At 33.0% G+C, this 17,256-nt stretch overlaps 2 protein-coding genes across 3 annotated transcripts; one reads left to right on the top strand and one right to left on the bottom strand.

The window, feature by feature from the left end:
* Positions 1–3,497: 3,497 nt before the first annotated feature.
* LOC109004041 (10 kDa chaperonin, mitochondrial-like) lies at positions 3,498–5,957 on the top strand. The gene is made up of 3 exons (XM_018982435.2): positions 3,498–3,692; positions 4,542–4,681; positions 5,649–5,957. The coding sequence occupies exons 1-3, from the start codon at positions 3,588–3,590 to the stop codon at positions 5,695–5,697; spliced, it is 294 nt and encodes a 97-aa protein (XP_018837980.1). The 5' UTR covers positions 3,498–3,587; the 3' UTR covers positions 5,698–5,957.
* A 713-nt stretch (positions 5,958–6,670) lies between these two features.
* On the bottom strand, positions 6,671–12,187 carry LOC109004032. 2 transcript variants are annotated; one of them, XM_035690453.1, is made up of 6 exons: positions 12,028–12,187; positions 9,954–10,007; positions 9,799–9,871; positions 9,027–9,067; positions 7,033–7,092; positions 6,671–6,938 (listed from the first exon to the last, which is right to left on the bottom strand). In XM_035690453.1, exons 1-6 carry the CDS (start codon positions 12,091–12,093, stop codon positions 6,870–6,872), a joined length of 363 nt encoding a protein of 120 aa, XP_035546346.1. In that variant the 5' UTR covers positions 12,094–12,187; the 3' UTR covers positions 6,671–6,869. The 2 variants fall into 2 exon arrangements, with proteins under 2 accessions (XP_035546346.1, XP_035546347.1); XM_035690454.1 differs by having other exon boundaries at positions 9,957–10,007.
* Between the last annotated feature and the right edge of the window lie 5,069 nt (positions 12,188–17,256).

Raw genomic sequence — 17,256 nt, 5'->3', positions numbered from 1 at the left:
CATCTATTAGAAATATTTATTACTTGTTAGAAAAGAAATGATAAAAAAACAAAAATGAAAGAATATGTGTAGAGGCTAGATCAGGAGGGGCTAGTTTTACAAATGATTAATGTTTGACTGAAAAGCTGCAGCATTGGATTCAATTGATACCATCACCTTGAAGTTACATCTTTGACTTTTGTTTGTAAAAGTTTGATACTTTTTTAGACACCAAAACTTTTAGGCCGATTTGGAAACAAAAAAAATTTTATTATAATTTTTTTAAAATTTTTATATAAAATATAATAAATAATTTAATTTTTTAAATATTAAAATAATAATAATAATATTAAAAAATAATATCATAACAATAATTTTTTTAATTTTCATATCATCTCAACTCATTATCTAAATTTCTTCTTAAATTTTGCTTATATCTCTTTACATGCATGCAAAGGAATATGAATGCATGCGACATTTTTTGATATAATTGTAATAAATTAGATATAGAAGAAATAAAAGAAAGGATTAGAGAATTTTCAAGTGTTTTAGAATTTATAACTTCAGATTATCTAATATTTTCGATGTTATTTATTGTATGACATATGTTAAGATCATGAGGATTAATAGTTTAATTAAATTATTAGTATTTAATAGTTCTAGAATTTTTGGATTAATGGTTAAGTATTTAACAAGTGGTATCAGAGCTATATACGCTACTATGCCACAAGTTCAAGTCATGGAGGAGTTGACCTATAAACTATACTAAAATATTTTGATATTATGTATGGATATGATGTTAAGTTATTAACTACAAATAAATGAGCAAAACCGTCAAAAGGAAAAAGACTACTATTGGGTCAATGTCAATGACTCAATAGAAAGATAAATGTGAATGTTAAATTCGGAAGTACGATGAAATGTTATGATCTTAAGAATTAAATGCTTAACTAAATTAGTATCTAATTAATGGTCCTATATTTTTTAGATTAATGATTAAGTATTTAACAATGTGAAATTTCCTGTGTTTTGAAAATTATATATGGTATGAAGAAGTATGTGTGTTGTTAATGGGAGGTGCTTCGTTTGGAACCTCAACTCATTTAAACTCATCTCAATTCATCATTACAATTTTTTCAAATCTCAATATAAAATATAATAAAAAATTTAATTTTTTTAAATTTTAAAATAAAAATAATATTAAAAAATAATATTTTAATAATATTTTATCATCTCAATTCAACATCTTAACAGACTCTAAATCAATTGGATTGGTCGGCAGAAATTCCAGAAGTTCAAAATTCAAGCCCAACCAGGCCAGCCCATTCTTATTTAGAGGTCTTATGGATGAGGAAAACCTTACGCCAGGCCATTAATTACCTTTTTTTCTTTTTTTCTCTCTCCTCTATAAATAAGCCACTAATTTCTTCCTCATGTTTAATCAATTTACAATCCTAGAGTTTTCTCCCTCTCATTTCTCTTTCAATGACTACAATACATCAATCAAATTATAATACCAAAAAGCTTGATGTCCTCACAGCATATGACTCGACTCTCTAAATAAAAAATTTGGGTTCAAAACTCTTCATCTCCTTGTATATATAAAAATAATAATAATTACATCAATCCCCTAAATTTTGAAATTAAAAAAAAAAAAAAAAAACCCATCATATATGGGGAAGGGCAAAACTGTTTTGTAATTTCATTTCATACTCATTCAAGTGTATAACAAAGACTTTTTTTTTTTTTTTTTTATCAAACTTGATAATTGCTAATCATATTAAAGTTTTTCATTTGAAGAAACTAAAAAAAATAGCATCATATTTGTTGTTCATTCATTTTTCTTTTAGAGAATTACTTTGCCTACAAGAGATCTTGTTTGTTTTTGCAGATGAGGTAAGATGAATGGAGATAAAAATTGAAAGTTAAATAAAATATTGTTAGAATTTATTTTTTTAATATTATTTTTATTTTGAGATTTAAAAAAATTAAACTATTTATTTTATTTTATGTGAAAATTTTAAAAAAAAATTATAAAGATTAAATGAGATAAAAATGATGGTAAAAAAAAAACATTCTTACTAAAATGATTTTATACATTAATGCATCAATCAGTTTTCTTTTTAGTTGAATATTTTAATTACTTTTTGTTCAATCAAGACTTGACAAGTCAATTTAGAGCATTCTCATTGGATTAGCTAAAAGTTAAATTCAATGAAAATTTAACTATTAAGTCATAAAATAGCTCACATTGAATTAGTTACAGTAATATCTAAACTAATTTTTAAATTTGAAATATACTATTCATTCATCAAATCCCTTTTATATTATTTCTTTCTCTCTTCCGAAATCTCCATCATGTACGCGGGTTCCCTTTTCCCCTTCCCACGGTTTTAATCTTTCCCTCGCAAGACCCAGACGCCCTTCGCACCAAGACCCAGACGCCCTTCTCTCTCGTATATATCTTCCATTTTTGTGTGTTTAGAGGCAAGAAAATTATGTGGTATGCAATAGGCCAAAGTTAATGCCATTGCCAGGGCTTTATTGGATTTGTTGTCAAGTCTATCACCTGAAGCCTCCCCCCAGTAACTGTAACCTCTACAAATTTCAACCTCTACAAATTTCATAGAGCTATTTGGGCATCAGCCCATATCCGCAGCACACCAGTACTGTAGCTTTTTTTTTTTTTTTTTTCACCCAATACACTTAGTGTGCAACGGATGTTATGCACAGTAGAGTGCGATTTATATTTTCTCAATTTCATATATATCTTTATACTTCCAATACAAAGCTGATGAGCTTAGAGGAAAAAAAAAATCTGGTAAAAAAAAAAAAATTAGTTGGATGGGAAATATTGGATTGGTTTGTAAATTAAGACATTTATATAGAATTTTAGGTAAATATAATTAGACGTTTGTGGTTATAGCATTAAATAATAATTGAAAAAATATAATTTTTTTAACCTATAATTTAATTAGAATATAATTACTAATTAATATATAATATTATGAATAGTAAAATATGATAAATAAAATAATTTCATAATTAAAAAAATTAAAATATTTTTGAAATTCTTAATTACTCATAAATAAATAGATAATTTAATGTAGAGATTTAATGTGAATAGCCAAAGTCAAATTCATTTTTTATTATTTTATTGTCATATAATGAAAAAATGGTTATTCCAATGTGGAGATTTATGTGAATAGAATATTTAAAAGTTAAATTCATCTTACATTTATAAAAAAATATACTTTAATTTTAACTAATTCAATGAGAGTACTCTTATAATTTATCTTTTTATAAAAAAAATCTATCTACAGTGAAAAAATAAAAAAAGAAATCTATTGAATGAGTTCAGACAGTTACATCAATTATAAAATATTATTATTTATTTTAAATTCAATCATTTTTTAAATATATCGATTATTAATATTTACTGTGTGATTAATTTAGGCAAAATTACTAAATTGCGTATATGATAGTGGCGTACCTTCGCTCTTAAAATCCTTCTTAAACCCTACAAACATGAGGCAACGAGTAGTCCAGTAGTGAAAGAAGCTTCTAGTTCGCATCTCATTCCTCTCTCTCTCTCTGCTCATTCCCCAATGGCGAAGCGTCTGATCCCTTCTTTCAACCGCGTTCTCATCGAGAAAATTGTTCCTCCTTCAAAGACCAACTCCGGTATCTTACTTCCAGGGTCAACCACCAAGGTAACTTTTTCTTCCTTTTTTTTTTTTTTCCCTATGCTGGGAAGATTGGTACTTTTTCTGTATTTGTGGGGTGTCTTTTTTTTATTATTGACACTGAAATTGGGTTCGTATCTTTTCCTTGCAATTTTATTTTGATTATACTTCTATCTTGTTTTTCTGATCTTCGGTTTGGCTTTTGGGGATTTTTCTGGTTTTTATGTCTTGTCCGGACGGGAGGCTTTCTTCCCGATTGATTTGTGGTGTCTTTTTCCCTTCTGTCTGGGTGTGGGTTTGATTTAAATGGACTTTCTACATTGGCTTCCATATTGTGATCCAAGTTATTGTTAGTTTGACATAACTTCATTTTCGGATATTTATTTGGTGTCTTTTCCAATTAAACCCAAAAGTTTTCTTTTTGCAATGTTCCTTTAATTGGGTGTGGAGTTTTTCTTACGGGCTTCATTTGATCTATTTGAGTATCTATCACATTTTGCCATTGAAAGTTTTTGATATCTGAGAATATGAGAGTCCTTTTATGTTACCTGAGATTGTTATATTCTGAGGAATACTAGAAAGTAGAAACAGCAGCTACAGGTGTGACCGTTGCTCTTATTCAAATCGAAACAGCTCCTCGTACCACTTACATTTTGCACACAATTTATGTGTGTTAAGTATGAAATAAGTGAGTTTCACGTCTTAACATACATTGGAGCAAACTGGTTTCGATTTGAGATTGCCATAGGCACTCCTTTATATGTTTATTTGTTTATTAGCCACTGTAATTTGTTGTTCTTGCTGCTGTTGTCCTTTTCATTCTTCTTGTTGGTTTACATTGCTCTTGCACCTCTTTTTGACGGCTTGATAATGCAGCTGAACTCTGGAAAAGTTGTTGCTGTGGGCCCGGGAGGTCGTGATAGAGATGGCAAACTTATTCCTGTCAGTGTAAAGGAAGGAGACAACGTTCTCTTGCCTGAATTTGGAGGAACTGAAGTAAAGCTTGGTGATAAAGAGTAAGCTATAGATTTCTTTTTTAATGTTATCCCATGTCATGGAACCTGTGAGAGTCCTATTGCCTTTCTCTGGTGGGAAGGTGTTTGGTTTTTGTGTTGGAAGAAGGGGATTAAGGGAAGGCGGGGGGGCAGAGTGATGGAGAGGATGCAAACCCTTTTTTTTTTTTTTTTTTTTTTTTTTTTTTGGGGGGGGGGAAGGTGTTATGAGGGTGCAAGTTTCCGTTTGGATTGAGAAATCATCTCAACTCATCTCATTATTATAATTTTCTCAAATTCTCACACAAAATATAATAAACAATTTAACTTTTTCAAATCACAATTCAACTTTTTCAAATCCCAAAACAATAATAATATTAAAAAATAATATTCTAACAATATTTTTTCAACTTTTAACTCTTATTTAAAACTATCTCATCTCATCTCACTATCCAAATGGGGGCTTAGGCTTTTTGATTGGCAGATACATGAGCTAGGCTTGGAAAAAGAGGAAAAAGAAAAGGAAATATTCCGTCCCTTTGAGTTCAGTCCTCCATCAACCACCCTTTGGCCAACATATTTAGGCATTGTTTGGATGTTGAGATGGGATGAGATAAAAATTTATAATTGTTGGAGTTGAGATATTTTATGGGGTTTTAGAAAATGAGAAAAAAAATTGAATAAAAATATTATAAAGTTAAAATATTATTAGAATGTTATTTTTGTTTTGAGATTTGAAAAAGTTGAATTGTTTTAAATATTTCATTTGGAAGTTTGGATAAGTTGTAATGATTAGGTAATGATTTGATGAAAAAGTTGAAGATTTAAAATTGAAAAGTATTTGTGTTTTAGTGATGTTTGAATGTTGACATGAGATGAAATGTCTGAATTTTGGTGTAAGATAACATTCACAAAATTGTTTTCCTTGACATTACACGACAAACCATTATCATTTCCATACCTAACATATTTTCCCTCGACTTTGTTTCAGGTATCATCTGTATAGAGATGAGGATATCTTGGGAACTCTCCATGACTAAAGCATGGTACTTCACTATCATTGTTTCAAGCGTTCGTGTCCCTGCTCAGCACGAGGCAGTTCAGGATAAATGGAGAAAAGAGGCCTTCTTATCCCTGGAACTTGAGAATTTTGTGCTTTTTTGCATTATGTAACTCTTATAAAGCTAGACACTACAGTATTGCTGTGGTTTAAACGGACAAGATGAGGATTTGAAGACAACTCTATGATGTTTCATCAAAGACTGCAGAAATAATGAATTTCCCATTTGACTTACTATTACTTTGGTCCATTCAGATTTTATCTTTTGGTGTAGACAATTGGAGAACCAATTAGGATTGTTATGTAAACATAAATAATGCATGTCTGTACGTACATGCGTATAAAACATTTTTATTTATATACATAAAAACGAAATCATTTTAGTTCCTCACGATGAATCCTCAAGTAGTTGTCATTCAATTTTCCGATCAAGCATAAAATATATAAAGTGATTATCGTGTGGCTACGTAAAGCAATAAGCAAATTAACCAGCCTCGATTCCAAACCCAAGTAACAGAACTAAACCATGTTAAGTCGGGAAAATGCCCTATCTTCATCAAGTGCTGAGAATTTTTAACAGCTAAAAAACAACACAAATTGTTTATCAAGATGATTACACAAAAGTAAACCCACAAACTAATGTGGCTTGATGTGATATGTCAAATTGTAAAATTACTTTTATTACAAAATAGATCTAACGGATTCTACGAAGTTACATCAGTTCGTGAATTTACTTTGTATAATTTCTTTATGTCTATGGCAGTTCTCATTAATAAAGCATTAAGAGAGAGAGAGAGAGAGAGAGAGAGAGAGAGAGAGGTTTCTGTTTGCTTAGAAAGATTTTGTTTGTACTTTTGAGAATTTTGGGTACCATCGTATTTTTGCATTAGATTGGCTTTTCTGAAAAAGCAAAAATGCATGTTATATGAGCTAGAAAGAATGAAGAATCAAGAAGCCTACACCAAAACCAATTAATTCACATGACATCTATTCTGTAGAATTCATTTTGTCAAAATAGTTTTGTTTTAATTGTGTTACACCCAATAATTCAATCCAAACACTTCTAAGATTGCATGTCTCTTCCAAACTGAAATTCTCATGTACTCCTTAAAAGACAAGAAAACGAAGCAAGCATGCAAATCATCCATGAAACTATTCTTCAGAACTTTTAGAGGAGTTTATAAAGCTCTGAGCAGCATCAAAACTTAGTTCTTCGTGCACCTGGAAAGAATAGGAAAGAAATTTTAACACCATTAGCAACAGCCAAAAAAAAAAAAAAAAACTAATCGGAGTTCTGTAAACATACAGCACGTACAAGTTTCTTATGAATTTGTTGAAAAGCCTTGCAAAATCTCTCTGCTTCTGCCGCCCCCACCTATGACACAAATGAGCACCGCTAGTTAGTTATCCCATTCCCATCTTTGTCATCATGCTATGCTACCTGTTTATTTGTTTTTTTTTTTCTCCCTTCGTCATGCTGCATTGAACTGCTAACAATATAGCAAGTCATGAAACAATTTGGTATGTATGAAAAAACTTCCCAAACAGATTTATAGGGAGGAAGACAATATGTTATAATAATCTTCATGTTTCCTAGAAACAAAACATGACCCCCAATTTGATTTCAAGGCCAAAAATAGTATCAGCAGTTTCGACTCAATGGCTGAAATTGATACACGAATGAGCAGAGAGAATCTTTCAGAATTAATATATGTACAACCAAAAGCAAGCAAAAATTTTACTTTTACTTGTTAAAAAAAAAAAGCAAGCAAAATACAAGGTTAGACTTTGCTGACCAAGGTAAGTAGTACCTGTAAAGAAATTTCAAAGCAAATAGAGGAAATAGCAGTTGATGCGCCTCTCACTGCTTTACATATACTGGAAACTAAAACAAATTTCTGCTTATTCAAATAGTGGATGGAAAGTTGAAGATGAGTATGTTACTTTGCAAATCAAAAACCATCTTTTCAGACAAATAATTATGCAGAGATTGGTTTTGAAAATCTTCAGGAGATGCCCCAATTTTCCCTAATTCTGATATCACACCAAGTGAGATGGAATGAAACCGAGAAAGTCGTTCTCTAACTGCAACTACAGTTCTATTCCCAAGCTCAAACTGAATGAAATAAATAAAATATTAAACTAAAATTACTAATAAAAAAATATCAAACAAAATTGAACCATTGAACTTTCTTCTCAAGGTTTAGTTCATAGAGTCAGTTATCTGCCTTGAGCCTCACATAATTATTTATTGCAAGCTTCATAAAAACCTATCTATGCCAGTTAACTGAAATGTTAACTAAACACCAACCCAACTCATCTGTAGTCCAGTTGACAGAGCAAGGGAGAGTGATGCCATATGTTAGCGATATTCAATACCCTAAATGACAATCTACCTAGCATGACTCAAGGCATTTAACAGGTCAAAATTAACCATGATACATCCCTTCATTCACTGTACTATGGTGGTGTAATACCACAAATGTAGCGAACACATAAATTCTGCTTTCAAGTACAGTTCAACCCAATCAAATAATGATAACTACAGGCACAAAAAAGGAACGTTGTGGTAATAGATAAAAGCAAGAAGACCTGTAATCTCGAGATAAAAGCTGCAAACAGAATTTCTGTAAAAGTGAAGAACAGCCCTAAAGCTTCTCAGGTTTTTCATTGACATTATATTGGGCATGGAGATCATCCTCGGTATTATTTTTCTTAAGCTAAATCTCTGTGTGATAGGTTTTTTCTTTATTTTATTATCTAGCTTGCCCATTCTCACGGGTTGTGAGAGCCTAATTTGGTTTAAAGTGTACATACGGCTCAGGATTCCTATTGGTCTCTTTGAAATCCACAGTATCTTCCCTTTTTTTTTTTTTTTTTGTGTGTGTGTGTGTGTGTTGGGGTGGTAGAACTATTTTTTGAGTTTCAATTGAGTTGTAGATATGACATCATTCTTAATATAGCAAATTAACACAAACTCTATTAATTACTCATTCCTCTCTCTCTCTCTCTCCCACAAACTCTATTAATTACTCCTGCAATCTTAATATTTGCAACTATATGAAAGGAAGCTGATGATCGGCATTTTCAATTGCATTAAGGTTTTTTTTTACCTCTCTGAGCTATGAAATATTCCAGGAATCATTCCATTCGATTAATAAAATCGTCTTTCTTACTTATCAAAAAAACAATTCCAGGAATCATGGCCAAAAATCTTCATGCATCAGATAGCTGATAATTTAAAAGTGGAGTTCATAAGTGGCAAGATTAGGAACTCTAGTAATTTTTCATAAGTGGAGTTCAGCATACCTTCCTTTCAGCAGCCAACTTTAGCTTCCCCCAAAATGCATCTGTTAATATATAGCCACATAAGCAAGAATATTTAATTTCTTTGGTAAAAGTCAGCATACAAGTGTACTTATCAAAAAAGTGAGCATACATGTGCAAATGCATCTAGTCACCTAATCCTACTAGGTCTTCTCCCTATATTGAAAAATATAAAGCAAAGTGTTAAAAAGCCAGATTCACAATATGTCAAGTATCTCACAAAAATTTGACCATTTACTTGTCAATAAAATTTTCTTATTACTTATAAAAAAAAAAAAAATTCACAATACAATTTGACTCCAGATTCACATATAAATTTGATGAATGTAATGTTAGCAAAGCCAAGACCCCGGGGGAAGCTTTTCTAAGTTTTCCAGGCAAGTACATGATAGCAAAATCGGTGCAAAAATGGAATCACAATGGTAGACACAAACCTCTTCATCGACAAGCAAGGTGCTTGTAGGTTTCTAAAGGAGAACAAAGGGAAGGAAAGAATGACTTTAGATCAAATATAAAAGGTTAGGGTGTTCACTTTTATTTGGAATGCTTACGAGGGAATGGAAAAAAATCGGTGTCCTTCCATTCCTCTCCTTCCTCCCTCCCTTTTAATCAACTCCCAAACAGACCCACCATTCCCTCTTGTTTCGAACCACCCCAAAAAAAAAAAAAAAAAAAACTGACTGTATATGGAAAAGCAATGCACCTTGCTGGGTAAAAAGACAATTATTATAAGAAAATGTAATCGAATGGATACCTTGTTGGCTAATTCCTTGATTTTTCACTTCGTTTTTATTGCCCTCATCCCATGCATCTTGCCATTCCTTTATCTGTTATGAAGTCAAAACTTTCAACCATCGCTGAACATATACAAATATGTCACAATATTGTGTGAAGCAGTGGAAGTCATACCACCTCACTCTGTGATGACCTAGAGGTTGATTCTCTTGATGCTTCTAATTCCACCTGAAATTAAATTCAAAATCAGAGCCAGATGCATCTATAATCAACCAAAGAGGATTTGTTTAATAAATTCTTTTAAATTGTGTAAAGGACAATAGAATCTACATACCATTTGGGTCCTTCCACTAATTTGGATTGATATTATATATAAATAAATACACACACATACCACGCCCATTAAAACTTTTGACACTGCAGAAATTCAAAACTTTTGACATGCGCTTTTCGCCGGAATTAACCTCGTCCTTTCCTTTTTCTGTCTCTCTATTAGTTTCTTTTTCTTATTTCTTGTGAGAGGAGGGTTGATGTTCACTTCTAGGCATTTGAAGGTGGAATCGAAGACCTTCGTTTTTTCGAAAGAGCGAGGAAATTATATTCGCATTTCTGAGAGGAGCAGAAGGGTGGTTAAGTTTGTTTCTCTTAGAGTGCCGGTGTTGTCATGGGTGGCAAAGGTGTTGGAGGAATGCTTGGCACACTCTTGGCGTGATGGGTTTTTCAGAAAGTTGTGGGAGGGTAATGGTAGTGGTTGGTAAAGGTGTTGGAGAGGCAACAAATGAAAGGAAGGAGCAGAATGTGCAGATCATAGTAGATAAGATGTAACACAGAATTATGTGCAGGCAGTATTCAAAAATATGATGAAACACTTGGACAGTAAACATACTGTCCGAGACTAAAATAATATATAAGAATTAAACTAAATCGAGCATTCCCCTTCCTTCCTCAAAATTTGTCACACACTTAATCATCTAAAGAACTGAGAATGTGACCCAGTTCTGCCAAACATGCCCACTGCCAGTATTTCGTAACTAGGGGTAGCAAAATAGCGTGTTGAATGCTTTTCAAAATAACCATAAAGCACATAAAATTCAAGAAACCACGTAACATATATTTTTTGATTGGCACCGGTTGCCTGAGAATAGCATTCGAACTAATTCTAAGGGTGCACAGGCCCTCGGTATGGAGCTTTCCGCAAGTGCACCATGAGTAATTCAAGGGGAAAATCCCCCAGTCTGATGCCCCCTAAAGATTGTTTGCAATCAAGAGGATTCGAACCTTCGACCATGGAGGGAACATACCACCAAGACCAAGGCCTTTACCACTTGAGCCAACCCCTAGGGGTCTTTCTTTGGTATACAAATCAAATTTCAGTATTATGCATAATCGATTCCTAGTATGTCCAAGTAACAATAAGACTCGTTCAGACAACTTTACACTGAATCGGACCATCAGACATCACATATGAATCCATCAACCCTTGACCAGCTTATTCTTAAAACATCCTTGATATCTTCATACCTGTTAGTTGTGCCATTCACAAATCGTAACAAGAAGACTCGTTCAGACAACCTTACACTGAATCGGTCCATCAGACATCACATATGAATCAATCAACCCTTGACCAGCTTATTCTTAAAACATCCTTGATATCTTCATACCTGTTAGTTGTGCCATTCACAAATCGTAACAAGAAGACTCGTTCAGACAACCTTACACTGAATCGGTCCATCAGACATCACATATGAATCAATCAACCCTTGACCAGCTTATTCTTAAAACATCCTTGATATCTTCATACCTGTTAGTTGTGCCATTCACAAATCGTGATTCCTGATTTCAGTTTTTTAATTGAAACAAACCCTCTTGCTTCTTCCATCCATGATGCATCTTTCGCCCAAAAAAATGAAGGGCTTATGCTTATCCCATACCCGTTAACCTTGTTACGAAACTATTGGACACTCAGTTACCAACTGGATCAACTTCTATGCTACTAGCTACCCACTAAGTAACGCAACCTTTATGCAACAAATACAGACAAACAGCAAATAAGAGCAACCATAACAACCCCAAAATTCGGGACTATCAGCCACTGAACAGGAAATAAAGAGAGACCCAGTACACATACTGGCATCATAACAAAGAGGTAAACCTTTGGGTTTAACCTCAAACACTTTGTGTAATAAACACGATATAACTCAAAAATTATTTTTTAAAAGAATAACTTGGAAAATAGAGGAAGAGTTACACGGTAATCACGAGATCGGACGACGGGGAAGAGATCAAGAAGGCGTCGGAATTCAACTTCGTCCATGCCTGCTCCAACTGCTGCTGTTTTCGCTCTCCCCAGATTAAACGGCAGACCCACTTCTTTCCTGCTTTTCTTCTTTCCGAAGTTTCAATATCTTTTATTTGTAGTACTTCTTCTTTTTGGGTAATTTTTATTATTTTCTCATTTTTAAAGGTTACTTTACATTCAACTATTTCTTCCAAATGCTTATGTTTGTATTTGATTCACTTATTAATTAAGAAGAAAAATCAAATAATAAAAATAATATTTTTTTACAAGTTATTTTATTATTAAACCGTTTGTGAGATTACATCATTCAAATCATTTAAATAGTAATATTTAATTTATAAAATTAAATTTTAAAATTTATATTTTCAATTAAATTAGATGTTTATATATAATAAAATATTTCTTTATATATATATATATATTATAAGAAGAAAAATGAGTAAATTTATTTAAAGAAATTTGTTACACGTAACTTGCTGAACGTAGTAACACACATAATATCATCAAAAACTCTACCAGCAATCACTTTTAAGTATTTCTTATACACTTCATTAATATAATTTGTTACATTATTTTTTTAATATAAAATAATTATTTTGACTAATCATATTATTAAAATATATAAAAAATATATAAAAATTACTGTATATAATTAAACTCTAATATCATTGATGTGATATTTCCATCGCATCTAACATCATTATTATGGCAGTAATTGATATATGCTTGTCCTATCAACCATACAAACGTTACCTTTGGAAGATTGAGATTTCCAAATGAAATGAAGATCCCTTCATTGAGCATAGGATAGTGCAATAAAATGAAACTGGTTTTATTTTGAATTTTACTTGCATCCAATATAATTTTTTTTTTTTTTTTTTGGATGTGCCTTGTTAAGCAAACGAATAGATGTAAATATAATCGATTTTGGTAAATAAATAAATTTCATTCATTCAATTTTTAACCAAATAGATAACATTTTTTCACCAAATGTCATCTATATTTTTGGACTGATGTTCCTATGAGTCTTGCACTAATCGTGTAGCATTGTAGGTTCTTAGACAAGTGAGCCCCAATGGGTCCAACACACCCTTTTCTTTTTTTAAAAGAGTTAGTTTACATACAATTTCAGGGACGGCTTAACGTATTTTGTGGCCTAAGGAGACACATGACGTTTTAATTTAAAAATGATAATAATATTTAAATGTTAAATAATAAAATTTTATTAAAACTTTTTGAAAGAAAATCTAATTTTGTTGTAAATAAAATATTATCCGTTATTTGTATATATACTTCTTTTAATACTTCATTATGAAAACAAATAAGGCCATCGATATTAAAATAAACATCATATTTTATAAAATATTCAAGAGTAATATATCATCATTTGGCTTCTTCTATTCCAATTTCACCATTGTTTGAAAATTTTATACATTTTGAGTAAGATTTTCTTTTAGTAAAACTTCTATATTTACTGGTTTTAATTTTTTTACCAAACTTTACCATTTAAGATTGATTTTATTTTAGGCAAAAAATTCCCACTAACCAATATTTTTTTTATAATTTTTTTTAGGGTCATAATAATATTTTTTTTCCCCTTTTCGGGGCCTTAGTTTCCTACCCACTGAGTTGGCCATGTACAATCTCTAAATGGAGATTGCTCGTGCAAGCCTAATTTTAAAAAGTTTTAAAATTACAATAATATCTTTTTTAAAATAATTTGTTTCCTCTTTTACCCTCATTTATTAATGGGACTACACACACAGTCCCTTACTCAGGACTGCAAATAGAATTTCCCTTTTGAAAAACTCTATACCCAACAGGCCAGGAAAACTGTGGGAAAACCGTGTCCCACGTGGCAAATTAAAACAATGTCGTTTTCATCTTTTCTAAAATTTCCTCTGTTTTATCTTCGTATTCATTCTTCCCATTCAAATACCCTTTTCTCCTTCGTCTTCCAGAGCTCCCAACCAATCCTCATTTCCTCATTTGTCTTCCACCTTCCCCACTCGAACCTACCACACGAAACCGATGATAAAACCCTTGATAGTACTACATAGGTGATTGTGACGATGATGATTATACCCAAGTCGATGAGATGAAGATCAGGATCCGAGGTTCCTCTCAGCACAATTAGAGAGTCGACTCAACCTTGATAATAAAACTAACAGGTTGATCTTTTGCTTCTGACATGATCGCTCCGATCAAACTCCTCTCAACTTTGCTTCAATGAAATATCTTGCTCTTTTTTATTTTTATTTATTTTTTCAAACTGTGCTTTTGAAACCCTGCCCCATTATAACCATAAAATTCACTAAAAAACAAGAGTAATCAACATAAACCTAAGTAACCAACAATGACCCAGATAAGATGACTAAAAAGGAGGGAGACAAATGGAAAATGATGTTTGGTTAGATCAGAGAAGTGGCGAAAGACCCGATGTTTCCTGGATCATTCCAACCACCAATATTGGTTGCATTCCAGTAAAGGGAAGGATCCGATAGGCTGATTTGCTCCATTTGGTTCTGGCAAGAACCGTTCCAATTCAGCTTGTGTTGTCCATTTTCTACTTTCACTTCTTTCATGGCAATCTGATGAGCTTCACTATTACCCACTATTTACAAGCCTTCAAATGGCTCCGAGCTTTGGAAATGATTGGGTGCGTGAGTGTCTTTGATACCATCATTGAAGAAATTTTGTTGCTGAAAGCTAGAGGCAAGCAGGAAAGCGATGGTTGGAATAGTGGTTAGTAGTAGAAGCTGAGGAGTCGAAGATGGAATAACTTGAGAGGAGCTGTATCATTGGAGTTGTACCAAAAGAATTCTGAAATTTTCTAAGGGTTTCGTTCTACAATGGAGCAGTGGTGGGTCCCATTTTTTTTCTTAATCCAATAAATGAAATAAACAACTGGTTGCATTGTCGTTCCGCAGGCCGATTGTATCTAGCAGAGCTGTTCTTTTTCCCCCTTAAACATGGCATTCCTTTTGGGCAACCCGACAAGAGATCTTGACCCCATTCTAGTATATAAATTAGAGCAATATTACATACAGTTATGGAGAGTGCAAGTACTGCGTAATCGCTTTGAAAAAGAGTACTGTCTATTATTAAAAAATTAATCTTTTTCATGTTGGTTTTGTATATTAACGTCGTGTTTCGTATACATTTGGACCAGGTTCTAGCAACTCAGGTATTCAAAGCTAGGACTGCGAAACGAAGAAGAAAAAAGTTGGAAGAGGGCGGTTTTGGGGCAATGAGTCTCCAATGCCAAAGTCAGTAGAGTATTTTGGAAGTTTGTAAATAATGAGAGAGTCTAGAAAGCTTTTCTCATACCTGGGGGCCACTATTTATACCGGGAGTTTGGAAGGCAAATCGTGCCTGCCCCCGTGACCTACGTTCTTACTATTGATCCCTTTGTCAGGGTCCTTTAACGCGGCGTGTCTCTACTACGACGTCATTAATGCGGTGTGTTACTCAAGTAGTGGTGTCATTAATGTGGCGTGTTACTCAGGTAATGGTGTTATTAATGCAGCGTGGTTTCCAGATTGTCTGCCTCATTTGGTTACACAGTTAAAATGAGATGAGATAAGATGTTTTGTTGAAAGTTGAATAAAATATTATTATAATATAAAATTATAATATTATTTTTGTTTTGAGATTTGATATTTGAGATTTGAAAATTTGCATTGTTTATTATATTTTGTGTAAGAGTTTGAAAAAATTGTAATGATTACTCTAGTGATATCTTTGGTGGTCTGGCAATGTTACATTGTCAGAGGATAGAAGGTTCCCTTACTTCCCGTTCGTTCATGTGGGCAGGTACTCAAGGACTGGACGTTGTTCGTGGGATCTCCAGGACGACGAGGGAAAAACCCCTTACACTATATTTACTCACTTTTTCTAAAGGAATTATACACTACTTGCACACTCTATAGTTACAAATATAATTTCTCTATAAGTTAAGTAGCCTTTTTTTTTTTTTTTTTTTTTCAAATTCTGTGTTTCTTAGCTGAGGGAATGATTAATCTTGGAGTCTCTAAGCTCTTCTCCTATTGGTATCTAGGTCTAGGTTGCACACCACATTCTTGAAAGCTCAAAATTGTCTGTTTATTTTTTTCCCTCAAGCACATGCATGAGCATGTTAGAGCATTGGCAATGGACTAGCCATTTGCCAATGCAAGTCTAACTTAAAAGTAAAAAGAGAAAAAAATGCCCACATCGGCCTAGCTAAATATCTAAAGTTCAACATTTTAACTACAGTAATTCTTCATCTCTCGCCAAGTTTGGCGAGCTACTGCACACAGACCAAATGTTTATTTTATCATTTCTTGCCTCCCGCTTAAACTTTTCCCTCGGTTTTTCCCTATCTTCTTCCCGAAACCACATTTCTTCTTTCTTTCTTTTCTCTCCCGAAAATCATTCTCTTCCTTTCTTTCTTTCCCCTTCTTTGTCTTCATCCCGAAACCTCCATTTCCTCTTTATTATTTTTTTTCTCCCAAACTCCTCTTCCTTTCTTCTTCGACCTTCTGTCTTCGAAGCCGATTTCTTCTTTATTTTCTTTCTTTCTCCCGAAACCCATTCGAATCCTTTCGTCGTCGCCCTTGTATTTCGTTCTCCCGAACCTTCTCTCCCAAAACTCCTTCTCTTCTTCTCTTCCGGCCTTTTCTTTCTCTCCTCTTCTTCTCTTCTTCACCCTTTTCTTTGTTTCTCCCGAAACCCCCTTCTCCTCTTATCTTTTTCGCCATTTTACGCCTTCTCCCAAAACTCCGAAACATAGCAGGTCTTCTTCGTCTTCTCCTCACTGGAAGCGTCGGCTGGTGGTAAGTTTTCTCACTCACTCTCTGTTTTACTCACGGGGTCTCACATCCCCGATTATTTAAACACGCACACACTCAGAAATCTTTGCTTTCAAATGATTAAATTTTTGGGTTTTACAATAACAGAGTTGGAGGCAAACACAATCACTGGACCGTGTGGCATGCTCGTGAACTGCAATCGATCCCCACGTCCAGGTTTAGGTATGGATGATGCTGTTTTGCGGATTGTTTGCAATTTATACAATATTTATTTGGGGATGTATATGTTTTTTTTTATAAGAATTTGTGGACTGTATATATAGACGTGATTTGTGGAGATTTATGAGGGTTTTATTTATTGGATTCAAACCTTGTGCAATGTTGT

Source organism: Juglans regia, chromosome 5 (genome assembly GCF_001411555.2).
Source record: "Juglans regia cultivar Chandler chromosome 5, Walnut 2.0, whole genome shotgun sequence".
Lineage (NCBI taxonomy): Eukaryota > Viridiplantae > Streptophyta > Magnoliopsida > Fagales > Juglandaceae > Juglans > Juglans regia.
Note: the sequence above shows the minus strand (reverse complement) of the source record. Positions and strands in the feature narration are given on the sequence as shown.